This window comes from Rousettus aegyptiacus, unplaced genomic scaffold (genome assembly GCF_014176215.1).
Source record: "Rousettus aegyptiacus isolate mRouAeg1 unplaced genomic scaffold, mRouAeg1.p scaffold_m13_p_5, whole genome shotgun sequence".
Lineage (NCBI taxonomy): Eukaryota > Metazoa > Chordata > Mammalia > Chiroptera > Pteropodidae > Rousettus > Rousettus aegyptiacus.
In genome coordinates, this window is record NW_023416308.1 from 117347208 (window position 1) to 117360245 (window position 13038).

The 13038-nt window shown below is 57.4% G+C and overlaps 1 protein-coding gene across 3 annotated transcripts in view; it reads right to left on the bottom strand.

Moving 5' to 3' along the window:
- Positions 1-1469: 1469 nt before the first annotated feature.
- Positions 1470-13038, bottom strand: part of SPTBN2 (spectrin beta, non-erythrocytic 2) — a 46160-nt gene continuing 34591 nt past the window's right edge. For 2 of the 3 annotated variants that reach the window (XM_036221150.1, XM_036221149.1), the window contains exons 19-36: positions 12832-12978; positions 10629-10892; positions 9290-9514; positions 8909-8998; positions 8288-8548; positions 8068-8198; positions 7616-7820; positions 6744-7118; positions 5856-6100; positions 5625-5763; positions 5276-5360; positions 4804-5000; positions 4325-4467; positions 4163-4238; positions 3604-3824; positions 3128-3301; positions 2656-2698; positions 2079-2312 (exon numbers count right to left, since the gene is read on the bottom strand). In XM_036221150.1, coding sequence (XP_036077043.1) covers positions 2079-2312; positions 2656-2698; positions 3128-3301; positions 3604-3824; positions 4163-4238; positions 4325-4467; positions 4804-5000; positions 5276-5360; positions 5625-5763; positions 5856-6100; positions 6744-7118; positions 7616-7820; positions 8068-8198; positions 8288-8548; positions 8909-8998; positions 9290-9514; positions 10629-10892; positions 12832-12978 — 3255 coding nt within the window. Of the gene's footprint in view, positions 2313-2655; positions 2699-3127; positions 3302-3603; positions 3825-4162; positions 4239-4324; positions 4468-4803; positions 5001-5275; positions 5361-5624; positions 5764-5855; positions 6101-6743; positions 7119-7615; positions 7821-8067; positions 8199-8287; positions 8549-8908; positions 8999-9289; positions 9515-10628; positions 10893-12831; positions 12979-13038 lie in introns of all 3 variants that reach the window. The other variant, XM_036221148.1, reaches the window with a different exon arrangement.

Here is a 13038-nt window from a genome sequence, read left to right on the forward strand (position 1 = left end):
TTATCATCTTCTAGGTCCTGTCCTTAAGGATTCTTGCTCTCAGGTAGTTTTAGCTGCCACTATATGTAGATGATGTTCAGACTGCATTTTCCTTACTCTTCCATGCATGATGACTGACTGCGTTCTGTAGGACCTCTGCTTGGCTGCCCTATTTACCTGTACGTTTTACATGTTAATATGGCGATTTCTCCATTGATTTCTCATCTCCATACACATGACCTTCAAAAATCCAATTATTGCTTTCTCCCCAACCTCTCTCTGGGCCTACCGTCCTGGAGTATAAATACTCAGATTCCCTGAACAATCCACAGTGTATGACTTTCTCTTCCTTCACACAGTGGAGATTTTACAGTTGTACTGAAGAACGAGAAGGTTGCAGTGCTGACATATTCATTTCATTCAGTCCCATGATACATTGTTGTAGTTATGTTTATCTACATGTTTCTTGTGGAGATTTCTGAATCTGCTTTAAAGAGGATAATTATTCTGTGGGTATCTGGTTTAGCAGCTCACAAGGTTGGAGACCATTCTGGGGCTGCCTCGTGCTTGCCCCGGGCCTGCATTCATTTTGACCTTGTCTTTGTTATGGCTATTAATAGTCAGAGGTACACTAAAGACAGGGTTGCTTTTCTGGAAAGATCTTCTCTGAGTCCCCAAAAGAAATGATTGTGTGTGTGTGTGTGTGTGAAACAGTGAAAGAACAAAGCTTTTCCTGTAAGAAGCCACCAAGGCAAACATTATTGCCCCAAAACTGCCCGTGCCAAGCTGAATCATTTTCTTTAACTGAAAAAATGATTTAAAAATCCCCACCTCCCACCCCGTCTCCTCCCCCACCTACCCGGGAGAATCCTTTTTTAATCCTTCATTAGCTTTTGAATGTTCTTCCGTGCATGCTTGTGTGTGCATTTACATACTTAGGCTGTGCCTTGTGGCTTCCCAGGGTGTTGTCATTCTATTGGTCAGTGGACGGGGAACCTGTAACTTATCTCATCCCAGTCTTAAAGTCCTTGATCCTCTCCACTGGGGAGGAGATAGAAGGTGGGCTGGGTAATCACGCCCTATGTGCTCCACCCCACACCGCGCTCAGCCGTGGCTGGGACTAGGTTGTGGCAATGCTCGTCAGCCTTTCATTTTTGAAAACAGTCGAGAGAATCACAAGAAAGCTGAGCCCAGGGACGCAGTCGCTCACTGCTTTTAACATTAACGCTGCTTCTTAACGTTATCCTGATCCCTGGTGAACTTCTTTGGTCTAAAAAGAGGCTTGACATTCATCAGCCCAGCAAACTGGAGGTCATTATCATGGGGAAATAAGACCACGGTAGGGAGGGTCTCAAAATAAGGTGGTTCTTGGAGGCTGGGGGCAAATGGAGAACTGACACACCGGAGACCAGTGCCAGAGGGAAGAGCAGAGCGTGGGCACAGACAGAGAGGCCTGTGGTCGGGAAAGCAAAGACACCCAGAGGCAGTAAGAGAAGCTGAGCTGTTTAATCACCTCCTTGGCCAGACTCCAGGCTGTGGTTGCCCCTGAACAGCTCACACCTGGAAGCCACTGAGAGTCGCTGGCAATGGCCTGGCCGCTGGAGTCAGAGGGGGAGGAAGGGTGGGAAGGGTGCACCTCTGACTCCGTCATTTGGCAGTCTTGCCCCCAGGTCCCGCTTCAGCTCTGAGGGGTTCCTGGCTGGTCCCCAGGGGCAAGGAACCAGATGGCGTGCCCTATCAGCGGTGGGAGAATGACCCTGAGGCAGGGGCAGCCACTCCCCCCGTGGCCTATGTTGAGAGTGCGGTGCTGTCGCACTGGTGGGGATAGAGGCGTAAGGCTGGGGGAGAGGACAGAAGTGGGGAGAGTGGAGTTGGGGGTTGCCTGGATCCCACCACCAGTCTGGAATTAAATAGCAGAAGAGAAGAGCTGCCCTTGGGAACACCGACTTGTCCCCAGAGACAGTTCCTGGTGATGGGTTGACCTCGGCAACAGACCCTAGCAGCAGGCAGTTGTCCTGACAAGAGGCTGGTCCCTGTTGACAGACCCTGGCAGTTTCCTGAACAGAGGGAGGGAGCTGGCTTGGGAGTCTCGCCCCCAACTACTTGTTCTTCTTGAAGAAGCTGAAGCGTTTTTCTCGCTCTCGTTCTCTGCCGTCTTTGCTGCGAAGTACCACTGGCCCCTCAGCCCCGACCGGCGATACTGGGGGCATGGTCATGGCCCGGGTCATGCCCCGGGTGGCAATGGGCACCGCTGGCTCTTCAGGCTCTCCAGAGGCAGAGGACGCAGCGGCGATGGCTGCATTCACCACCCGCAGCCACGAGCTCATCTCTGCCTACGGGGGGGATGGGGAGACAACAGGTCAGCTTCGAGGACGCTGTGCTGAGGCAGCCGCCCTGGGACGGGGTGGGGGGATGGGGGGAGGGCCTAAGAGGAGGAGGCAGGAGAGCCATCTGACTATTTCGTCTCATTGGAGAAAGAGACTCCTTAAGGCAGGGGACATGTTTTTGTGTGGCCTTCACGGGCATCCGGATGGCACGTCGTGGGTTGTCTGATTGCAAAGAACGAGACACCGAAGATAAGGAAGAGAGAGAGGAGAGGGAAGAAAGGCGACAGTACGGCCGAAGGGTTCTGAGAATGACCGTGCAATGACGTGGGAGGAGACGGGGACAGCTCACCTCATCCTTGGCTTGGAATAAATATTCTTTTCCATCCTGTAAGCTGTGGGAGAAAGGACCACCTCAGGGCAGAGCTGGGACTCTGGACTGGCCCGGCCTGGGCTGGGCGAGCGCGAATCCAGCTCGGTTATGGCTCCGAGACCAGGCAGGAGAGTGTGTGGGCTGGGCCGTCAGGGCCGATCAGACGCGTCCCGGGCATTCCTCAGATTCCCAGGACGGTGCCAAAGCAGATCCTTCCTGACTGGCTGCAGGGACCAGGCTGAGCTCACTCCCACCCCAGGCCTTGCCTCCTGCTCTGGCTCATCAGCCACCAGGCCCGCGTCTAGGAGCTCTGGCTCCCCTTACTGTGGAACACCACCAGAACCCCACTCCCCCCACACCTCTGTCCCCAAATGCCTGGCCCCGGCACACTATCCCCCCCCAGACAGGGCTGATGTCCCCTGCCGTCTCGAGGGCACAGTTCCGTTCCTACCCCAGCTTGAAGACGTGTTTGCGCTTTCGATAATCAAAGGCGACGCTGCCCTGGGCCCTGGCCAGGCTGACAGGCACTTCTCCGTGGTATGGCACTCCCGTGCTGGCGGCCTTCGCGTCTTTGTAAAAGCCAAGGCTCCCACGCCGCAGGACGCAGTACACGTTCTGCCATGACCTGGGAGGGACATGGTGCAGGTGACGAGGCAAGACAGGCTGATGACCCATTTCTGTGGGGCTCGTAACCCTGGGCGGAGCTCGGGTGTCCCAGGACTCCCGGTGCCACTCCCGCCTTAGGCCTGTCATCTCTGCACCCTCCTGGCCTTGAGTGAGGCCCCACTCTGCTCCTGAGTCCTACCCCTTCCCCAGAGGACACTCCTGCAGGGCGCCCCTTCCCCGTCTGTTGAGGAAGAGGTTCCAGGCGAGCCTCTTCAGAAGGGGCTGGTGAGGCCACTGGCGCTGCGTGGCCAGAGCCGGTACCTGTTGGCGGCCTTCTTGCCGAAGGCCTCCATCTCCTGCTTGCGGCACAGCATCCCCTCCATCTGTTCCTGGGCAGAGAGCTCTGGGCCTCGAGTGGGCAAGGTGGCAACCCGGGCCGACTCGGATGACCTGCTCTGGGGCATCACAGGAGGGGCCGAGCCTTGCGTCCAGGCCTGCCTCTCTCCCTGTGGCCTGCTGGCCTCATCCCCCGCACCAGGCCCCTGTGGGGAAAACAGTGTCTGTGTCAAGGGATGATGTGGCAGATACCTGGCCTGGATGCCGAGCTGCTTGCAGACGAAGAACTGGTTTTTCCGTTCCCAATTTCTGAGCGCCTCTGCCCTTTCCTGTCCCCAGTGTCCCCACCACTCAGCTCACATACCTCTTTGTCCCTCCAGATATCAACACCCACATCTCCAGAAGGAACTTACGGGCCCTTCTGGGAAGCTGCCCTGCTCTGGTGTCTGTTGTCCCAACAGGGGCTTCGAGGACAAGGAGCTATAAGAGGATGTGCATAGCAGGGCTAAGATTCTGAGGGGGCACGGGGGACAGTGGGGGTCACCTGCGGGGACTCCGCATCTGTGCAGACTCCGTTAATGCTGGCTGGCTGTGTGGACGCTGGCAGCCGGGGGTGGGTTCTGGAATGGCAGGGGGGGACACAGACGGTAAGTCCTTGCGTTGCTCAGGCCCAGCCTTGCCCTCCCTCGAGCGTCCCAGCTCTCACCCGTCCCAGGAAGCGTCGGGAGCCGTCTGGCTGTCCACCAGGACCCCTTCAGGCAGACTGGCTGTGGGCTCTGGAGTTGGGGGTTGTTTCCTCCGTTCTTCCTCCTCCCTCTTCCTTTTCCGCTCCTTCTCCTGCTCCTCCAGCTGTCAAAAAATTCCAAGGTCAGAGCAGAGAAGGTCTCATTTAAGAGGACCAGGGAGTGGGGGAAAGTGGAGACGTCTCAGCTCTGCTATGATGACACAGAATGGAAAATGCAATTCCAAAAGAAGGTGGGGGTCGGACGCAACGGGGGAGATGGTGTCTCAGCGTCACCCAGGGGAACTGTGGACTTCTGGGGCTACGGTGACAACGTGGCACTCTTGGCGCACATCTGGGAGATGCTGGTGCAATGGTTAGAGAACTGTTTTCTTCAGGCGGGAGAGGGCGCGGGGCTTGGGGCAGCGGGGAGGGGGGCATTCCTGCGGTCCTGGGGCCCTCACCGCGGTGAGCTTCTCCAGCGCGCTGAAACGCTCCTCCCAGGCCACCGCTGACTTCTGGAAGGCCTCGTGCCGCTTGATGAGGCTCTCGACTTCGTCGACTGTGCATCCCAGCTCAGCGCTTCGCACCAACGGCTCCTGGCTGCAAAGCCAGGCCTCTGCCATTCCTGCGTCTCTCCCAAACACGAGCACCTCCAAAACTGCAGGGATGGGGGCGTCGCAGGGAGATGGCGGGTCAGAGCGGGCACTGGCAGAGCGCTGTAGCCACGGCACTTCCAGAACAGGGACACAGAGAAAGCTACTGTCCCAGAACAGGTGCACAGGGCAGAGCCAGGCAGTGCCAAGGGTAGCCACCTTGAATTCCATGCCCAGGATGCCTGGTCTTACTCTGGAAACTACAGGCCACGAGACCCCCTGCCCTTCCTCCCAGGGCCTGGAGCCCTCAGCCAGCTTCCTGGTCCCCACAGCAGCTCACCGAGCTGAAGCCAGTCCATCTTCTCCTGCCACTTGTCAGCCGTCTCCTGCCGCCGGGTCTGCAGCTGAGACAGCTTCTCTGAGATCTGGGGGGCGGGGAGCAGAGACGTTAGAGCTGGGCCTTTTCAGGGTCCCTGGGGACCACACGGGGGAACTAGTGATTTCTGGTTTCAAGACGTAGATAGTTCCTGGGGAGATGGAATGGGGAAATCCCTGAACCACGCTAAGGGGTGAGAGAGTGAAAGGTTTCCATAAAAAAGGAACGAGAGGAAGCGGAAAGGCTCAGGGGAGAAATCCACGTTAAGGCCTGTCCTGTGAGGACGCCCTGGCTACACCCAGGCCTCGCCCACCTCCTCAGCTGCGTAGTGGCTCCTGGCCAGCAGCCCCTGCCCCATGTCGATGCAAGAGGAGAAGCGGTCAGCCCTGGCCTCTATCTCTGCCTTGATGCCCTGGTGGTTCTTGATGACCAAGTCTGCAGAGGACACATCCCTGAGGGTACAGAGACCGCATCACCCACTGCCCACGACCGGACCCCAGCACCAGCTCACACCCCCACAGGTCTCGGGCACCGTCGGCCTCACCGGGGCCGCTCCTGCGCATCCATCTGCAGGTTCACCCCGTCCATCCACAGCATCAGCTCCCGCACGGCCATGAAGAAGCGGAACTTGTCCGTGGTGTCCAGCAGCAGCTGGCGGCGGGCAGCAGAGCTCCCCTGGAGCTGGGCCCAGGCCTCAGCCACGGCCTGCATGTGGCGGCCGATCTCCTCGGCCTTGTCTCCGGCGTAGGCCTTCTGGAGCCGGTGGCCGTCATCCTGTACCTGCTGGACCTGCAGCGCCCCAGGTCAGAGTTGGGCAGAGCTGGAGACTCCGACGAGCTGTGCTCCCCTCAGTCCCAACCTGTGCTCCCCATTACCTGCCCGTTTTACCAGCCAGAGAAGCAAGAGGAGGAGCAGAGGGTGGGGGGCTGGGAAAGATGACGGCTGGTGCCCAGAGTAGGACTTGTCATACTCTGCCCTCTTGGGTCTTGTCTGGGGGCCTGGGCTTAACTTGGGAGAGAGGCAACCCTTTAAAATGGCCGTTAGCTGCTTGGGCTTTCAGAGGCCTGTCCAGGATGTGAGAGACCGTAAAGATTGCTAGAATGAGATTTTCAGCCTGAAACAGGATTTGGGTGCGGGCCCACGGGCTCTATGCCTAATTCGTGTGGGTCTAGAGCGCTAGCCGACAGGGGCATTTTTAGTGCAACATGAAGAATCTTCTAGCCATTGGGACCATACGAAAACGTCATGAGCCCTCGAGGAGGCTTGTCATGAAAGGTGTGAATGTGGTGGCTCGATGTCCCCTGGCCGGAGACGTTTCCCTGGAGCGTTTCTACCTCATCCCAGGTGGCCTTCCAGAGGATGCCACGCCCCCATCCCGTTTCCCACCAAGTGTCCTCCGAGCCGCCCGCCACCTCCCATGCTTGGGTCAGACCTGGGCGCTGAGGGCCTGGATGTCGTGCTCAAAGGCACAGTGTCGGCGCTGCAGGGCCTCGGCGGCGTTGAGGTCCCGGCCTGGCCCGTCCGGGAGCTGCTGCTGCTTGTGCTGCACCCGCGCCAGGGCCTGGCGCGCCCCGTGCAGGAAGCGCTGCAGCTCGTGCGCGGCGGCCAGCACCTGAGCGCGCGTGTCCAGCAGCTCGAGCAGGTCGGCCCAGGCCTCGTTGAGACTGTCCTTCCACTCGGCCACGGTGGCCCGGGCAGCATGGCCCCCCGCGATGAGCCCATTGGCCAGTGCGTTGGCACTGTCCACACGCTCCTGCCCGATGGTGCTCGTGTCCCGAGAGAACTCTCGGAACTTGTCCCGGAGCATCTGGTGGAGGGAACAGTTGCACAGACAACAGTGTGATGCGTGGACAGAGTCCCTGCCTAGCGGGGCGAGCCCTCTCACCCCAGCCTGAGAACCCACTTCCCTCCCCTGGGCCTCATGGGCCGAAATGGGATCCTCCAGCTGCTGAGTTCATGGGCGGACGCTGCTGGTTCCCAGTGACACCGGATGTGCCTGACATCCCGGCCCCCAGCAAAGACGGTGGGGGCGCTTGGAACCTTTAGCCTTCAGACGGGGAGACCCTGTACCTTCGAAAAGAGTGACTGGTAATTTCCTTTTTGCTTAAGGCTATGTGCGGCCCCGCGTCCTCCTTTCTGCACAATTTTTCAAATTAAATACCTCGAAACCCAGGAGAACAGAACCTGCCCAGCCTGGTCTTGCACCCTGCCCCTTGATGCTCAGCCCAGGACCAGGCCCCCGTCTCCTAGGGGGTCCTCTTCTTCCAGGAGCTGGCCTGCAGCTGGTGTCCTTCCCGCACTCACCGTCACATGCTCGTAGTCCTGGCCCAGCTCGTGGGAGGCCGCCACCACCTCGCGCTCCTGGATCCACTGCTCCAGGTCGTCCAGCTCGCGGCGCAGCTGGCAGAGGCGTAGGTGCTCCTGCAGCCGCTCCCGCCGCTCCCCGGCCAGCTCCTTCAGGCTGGCGTACAGCTTGTCCACCTGCGCTTGGCGGATGGATATCCGCGTGCTGTGCGGAAGCGGGGGTGTCAAAGGGGGTCACTACTGGACTGAGGGTACGTGCTCTGATCCCCAGCCTGTTCCAGAGAGTCCTCCCCTTCTTAGCCTCCCAACTGCTCGCCAGGTCCCCACTTCTCCAGCTTTCTAGATGGTTCTGTATGCACACAGTATGGAAGGCTCCACAATCCCTGCTCCTTCCTGGGACCAGCTCCCCTCTCCCCCAGGGGCCGGGCCCCCCCTGCTGCCACTGTGCTCACTTCTCTGGGTGGTCGTGGTCAATCATGTCTTGGCTGCTGGCTGCTAGCTGGTGGATGGTCTGGGCGTAGTCGGCCAGGGCTTGCTCCAATACCTGATGCTTCTTCACCTCGGCCTGAGCACTCAGCTCATCCTGGGGGACCGGACAGTGGGCATCAGGCAGTGAGGGTCACGGGGAGGAAAGATGCGGCCACACAGCCTGAGCTCTGCCCTGGCCCTCACCTTGGCTTTCTCCTGGCCCATCATGTGCAACTCTTGCTCGCCCATCCAGGCCTCTGCCTCGGCGGCGTCGCGGTAGAACTGCTGGGCCCGCAGGGCCTCCTCCAGTCGCTTCCCTCGAAGCTCCAGCTCGTGGCTCAGGCGTTTCCACATTTCCTGCAGCTCGGCCAGCTCTGGGCCTGCTGCGGCCGCCCCCAGGGCACGCTGCCGCTCCCTTAGGTCCGCAATCCGAGGCTCATGGCCCTGGATCTCCTTCTGCAGGGTCTGTTCCCAGCAACAGAAAAGGAAGCACTGTAAGGCTTGCTAAGGACCCCCCACCTGCCATCTCCCCTTACACCTACTCAAATTAAGGGCCCTCACACTCCTGTTTCTCTTCCTTTCTGAATCCCCTTCACTTCCTCTCCCTTCTGGCCTGGGGGTGTGATGGTAAAGCCCCTCTGATCCCTACGATCCACTACCAAGGGGACCCACCCGCCCCTGGTGAGGAAAGGCCAAACCCACTGAAGTCTAGGATCCCACATGGCATTGAGGGGATTCAGAGAAACCCCAGATCTTAAGAAGAAACACATTTCCGCGTCCGTGGGGGATCTGGGACCTTTTCTTTGCCGTTCGCCTCTGCCTCACCTGGTTTTTCTTCATGAGGAGCTGGACACTGGGCAGGTCCTTGCCGTGTTCCCTGGAGCTAGCCATGGGTAGCCGCTCCGTCACCCACAACTGGATGAGGAAGGAGGGGGGATCAGTGGAGGTCCGGAGGGCACAGTAAGAGCTGGGGTTGGAGAGTGGGGATTCTTGGGGCCGGGGAGGCTTTCTAGGGCTCCTGGTTTGTGTGTAGGAAATGGTTATGTCTGGTTCCGGGGTAAAGGGACCTTAGAGGGCATCCCTAAGTGTCTCGAGAGGGTTGATTTTCCATGCCAAAGGGAAGCACTGCTGGCACCTTCCCAGCACAAGGCAGGGAGCAGTTTGCCATGGTGACGACTCTACCCCGTCCCCATCCTAGGGACTCACGATCTCGTCCTCCACGTCCCGGTGGAACTGGTGCTGCTCGCGAGAGGCCTGCAGGCGCCGGCAGCGCTCCTCCATGGGCTGGCACAGGGCCCTGAACTTCTCCTCTACAGCCCTCGAGGTCCTCTCCACCTCCCCTGCGCCCTGGTCTTCCTGGGCCAGCGCTTTTGCCTGGGCCTGGATCGCCTCCACCTCCTTCTCCCGCACAGCCATCTCCCGTTCCAGCATCTGCCGACCCGGGAGAGGAAGGAGATGTCATCACGATGCTTCCACCATCAAACTCAGGAGACACTCGTCAGCACGAAGCCAGCGTGATTTCTTGTCTTGGGGTGAGCCCCGGGAAAAGTATCTCTTTATGGCCTAGATGGGTGGATTTCAAACTCTAATACACATTTTAACATATTGAAGAGTCTGGGGCAGGGCGTGATAACTGTGCCATTTTGCAACTTACTGCCTCTCCGTCTCAAATCCACCTCCATTCCAAATCCACCTTTCTCAGTTTTGAGATGTGGGAACTGGACCCTGTAAACATTTCTCCTTTGCCAGCTGGTGCAATGCTAGGCCTTGTCAGTAGAGGGCGCCAGAGAGACACCAGGATGCGTTGAAGAAGGGTGATTTATGGGTCCAGTGTGCTTTTCTTCTTGCTCATGCAGCAAGACTGCCCAAGGTGTGCCGGAGACCCCTTGGCTCCTCCCCCCCCCCCGCAGGTTTTCCTGGCATCCCAGTGGCAACATCCTGCTGGCCAGCCTCGGCCTGCCAGCTTCAGCCCTGCTCTGGCCCTCAACATCCCAACAAATGTCTACTCCCTCAGCCGAAACTCAGCCTTGGAGTGGGGGAGGGCATCTTGTTCCTTCCATGGGTACTCCCCACATTTGCTATTCCTATATTCTTTGGAGCAAAGATCGGGAAATGTAGGCTCTGCCTGTTTTTGTAAATAAAGTTTTATTGGCACACAGCCGTGCCATTCTTTTATGTACTGTCCTATGGCTATTTTTACCATACAAGGACCAAATGGAGTAGATGTGACAGAGACTGTCTGAACCCCACAAAGCCTAAAATATTTACTACCTGGCCCTTTACAGGAGAACATTTTCTGACTCCTGCTTTGGAGTTCTCTTTCCCCCTTTGGTAGTTAACCACCTTCTACTAATTAATACTTTTTCTTGTTGAAGTTAGTGTGATTTCTGTCTCCTGACTTGACTCCGACTGACATGGAAATCGCTTGGAGAAATACCAGTGAAAATGTCATCTGCGAGGGCCGGAGATGGCCTCCCCACTCGCAAGAGCTACAGGCCCCTCCCTCCTTTCTGCCGTTCACCTTCCCCAGCCAAGGCCTGCGCACCTGCTGCTTCTTGAGCAGAATGTTGACGCTGGTGAGGTCCTTGCCGTAGTCGTCGGAGTGCAGCTGGGCCTGCAGGCTCAGCAGCCAGCTCTCCAGGGCAGAGCAGCTCTGGGCGAACAGCTCGGCCCGGTTGGCATCGAAGAGGCTGCGCGCCTTGGCCTGGGTGGTGGTCTCCAGCTCGTCCCAGCGCTTGTGCAGGTCCTCCAGTTTCTCCGACACCAGGGCTTTCAGCTCTGGCTTCTCGAGGCTCAGCTCCCGCCCTTCCTGGGTGGTGGGACAAAGAAGTGTGAGTGTCAGAATTAGACGTCACCGAACTTCACAGGCCAGGGACCTGAAGTGTGGGCAAGACTTCCAAGTCATGTGCTTTCCACAACATGGTCTTCTCAAAGGTTTTAACCTCCTCTAAACGTCCCTGCCTCACTGCTGACCGAACCCCACTCCTCCTTGGAGGTCCAGCTCCAACCTCATTCAACGCAGAAGCCATGGCGATCTTTCCTGTTTCGAGTTCCCTCGTGCTTCTGGTTTCTAGTGTTATGTCACATGCGGTCTCATGTTGTTGCTATCATTTCACCTTTCTCAGCTTCCTCACCCCTCATCTGACCTATGGCAAGTGATCGTATCCGTCTTCCCGCTCCCAGCCTTCCTGCCGGTGGACCTTTCTTTTCCTAGGAGGTGAGGGAAGCATGGTCTCCTGACTTGCTTGCAAGGCAGGCTGGGAGAGCCAGGAAATTACTTCCCCGAGCACCAGTGGCAGACAGGGAGTTAGTTGGTGGACAAGTAGTCGGCATCCATGTGCTTTGGTCTGAGCATGCCCTATGCTGCCCCGGGTGCCCGGTAGGACTGAGCGCCGGCTGCCCACTGAGGTGGCTGCCATGGTAGTGAACCCTTAACTGACCACCTTTCCTGCTCCATCTCATCTCCCCACTCCCCTACTGGTGTTTCCTCACCCCCCCCCCCCCTTTTAAGCGGCCTTCCCTGAAAGCCTTGTTTCAGGGTCTGCTTCTAGGGGAACACAAAGCAAGACATTTGGCTGCCAGGACGGAGAGCGTCGGAGTCTAGCACTGTTCGGGTAATTTCACAAACGTTCAGCACAATCCACACTTCGACGCACAGTCTTTACGTGGCAATCACGGTTTTCACGACCTGGCCCAGCAGGCTTTTTCTGCTTTTTGCCCCATGGGGCCCCTTCATGCATTTTCTGTTCCTGCCAGACTGACGTGTATGCCCCTCGCGCCCATACAGGCTCCCCTCCACTTCCACGCTTCTCTGGTTTCCTGCTCGCACGGTTTTCCCTGCCTAGAAACATCTTCCCTCCAGCATCTCTGCTTGTCCACATTCTACTCGTCCTTCATGGTCTGCCCTGGAGGCTCCTGCTTTGCATTTAATTTATTTATTATTTGTGTTTGTCTTATATCCTCACCACTGTGTCACTCCTCGAGGGCGGAGCCCATGTGGAATCACCTTTGATCCCTCCTAGTGCCTAACACAAGTAAATATTTGCTGAACAAGTAGAAAAACTGAACATACGCTGATCTCCTCTTCTCCCCACCCATTATGCCCTTGAGGGGGGAAAAGTGTCTCTTTGTATACCTTGCAGCACCTAGCAAAGTGCTGAGCACATATAACGTTGTTCAGGAATACTTGCTGAGTAGAAATGAAGTCTCACCCCTGCTCAGCTTTTGAGAAAGAGCTGGGTGGGAGACCAAATACTAAGAATTGCAAGACTCAAAAGCAAGGGTTGGCAAACTGCGGCTTACTGCCTGTTTTTATAAATAGTTTTATTGGAACACAGCTACACTCATTTGTTTACATAATCTCTACGGCTGCTTTTGCGCTGCAATGGCAGAGTCGAACAGCTGCAGCAGGAACTGTATGGCTGGCACAGCCTATAACATTTACCCTCTGGTCCTTTATAGAAGTGTGCTGACCCCTGCTAAAGAGTGTCGTTCTGCTCTGGACCCAGGAACAGTTATTGTGTTGATCCAAAACTGCAGTTTGGCTTCTTGCTTATTCAAATCTCCTCCTAGTTCCAGAGTCGCTGTCCCATAGACCTGAGACTTTGTTCCTCGGACCACAACTTTTCCCCCTTGGAAGTCTGGCACAGGAGGCCCCATGACCTCTAACCCTGAAAGAGCCATATCTAGAAGCTCGGGCCTTCCCCTGCACTGCGTTTAGAGGAGGCCGCTCCTGTCGCACTGCTCACCTTGTCCACCTTGTCCAGCCAGTCCTTGTTGGCAGCCAGCTCGGCCATGAACGCCTGGTGCTTCTGCCACTTGGTGTGCAGGTTGCGGGCCTCGTCATAGGACACGTCCTGAGCCGTCAGCATCTTCTCGTCGATCCAGAGTTTCAGCTGGACCACACACAGGGCAGGGACGGACAAAGGCAGAGTACATTTCAGAGGGAGGGGAGA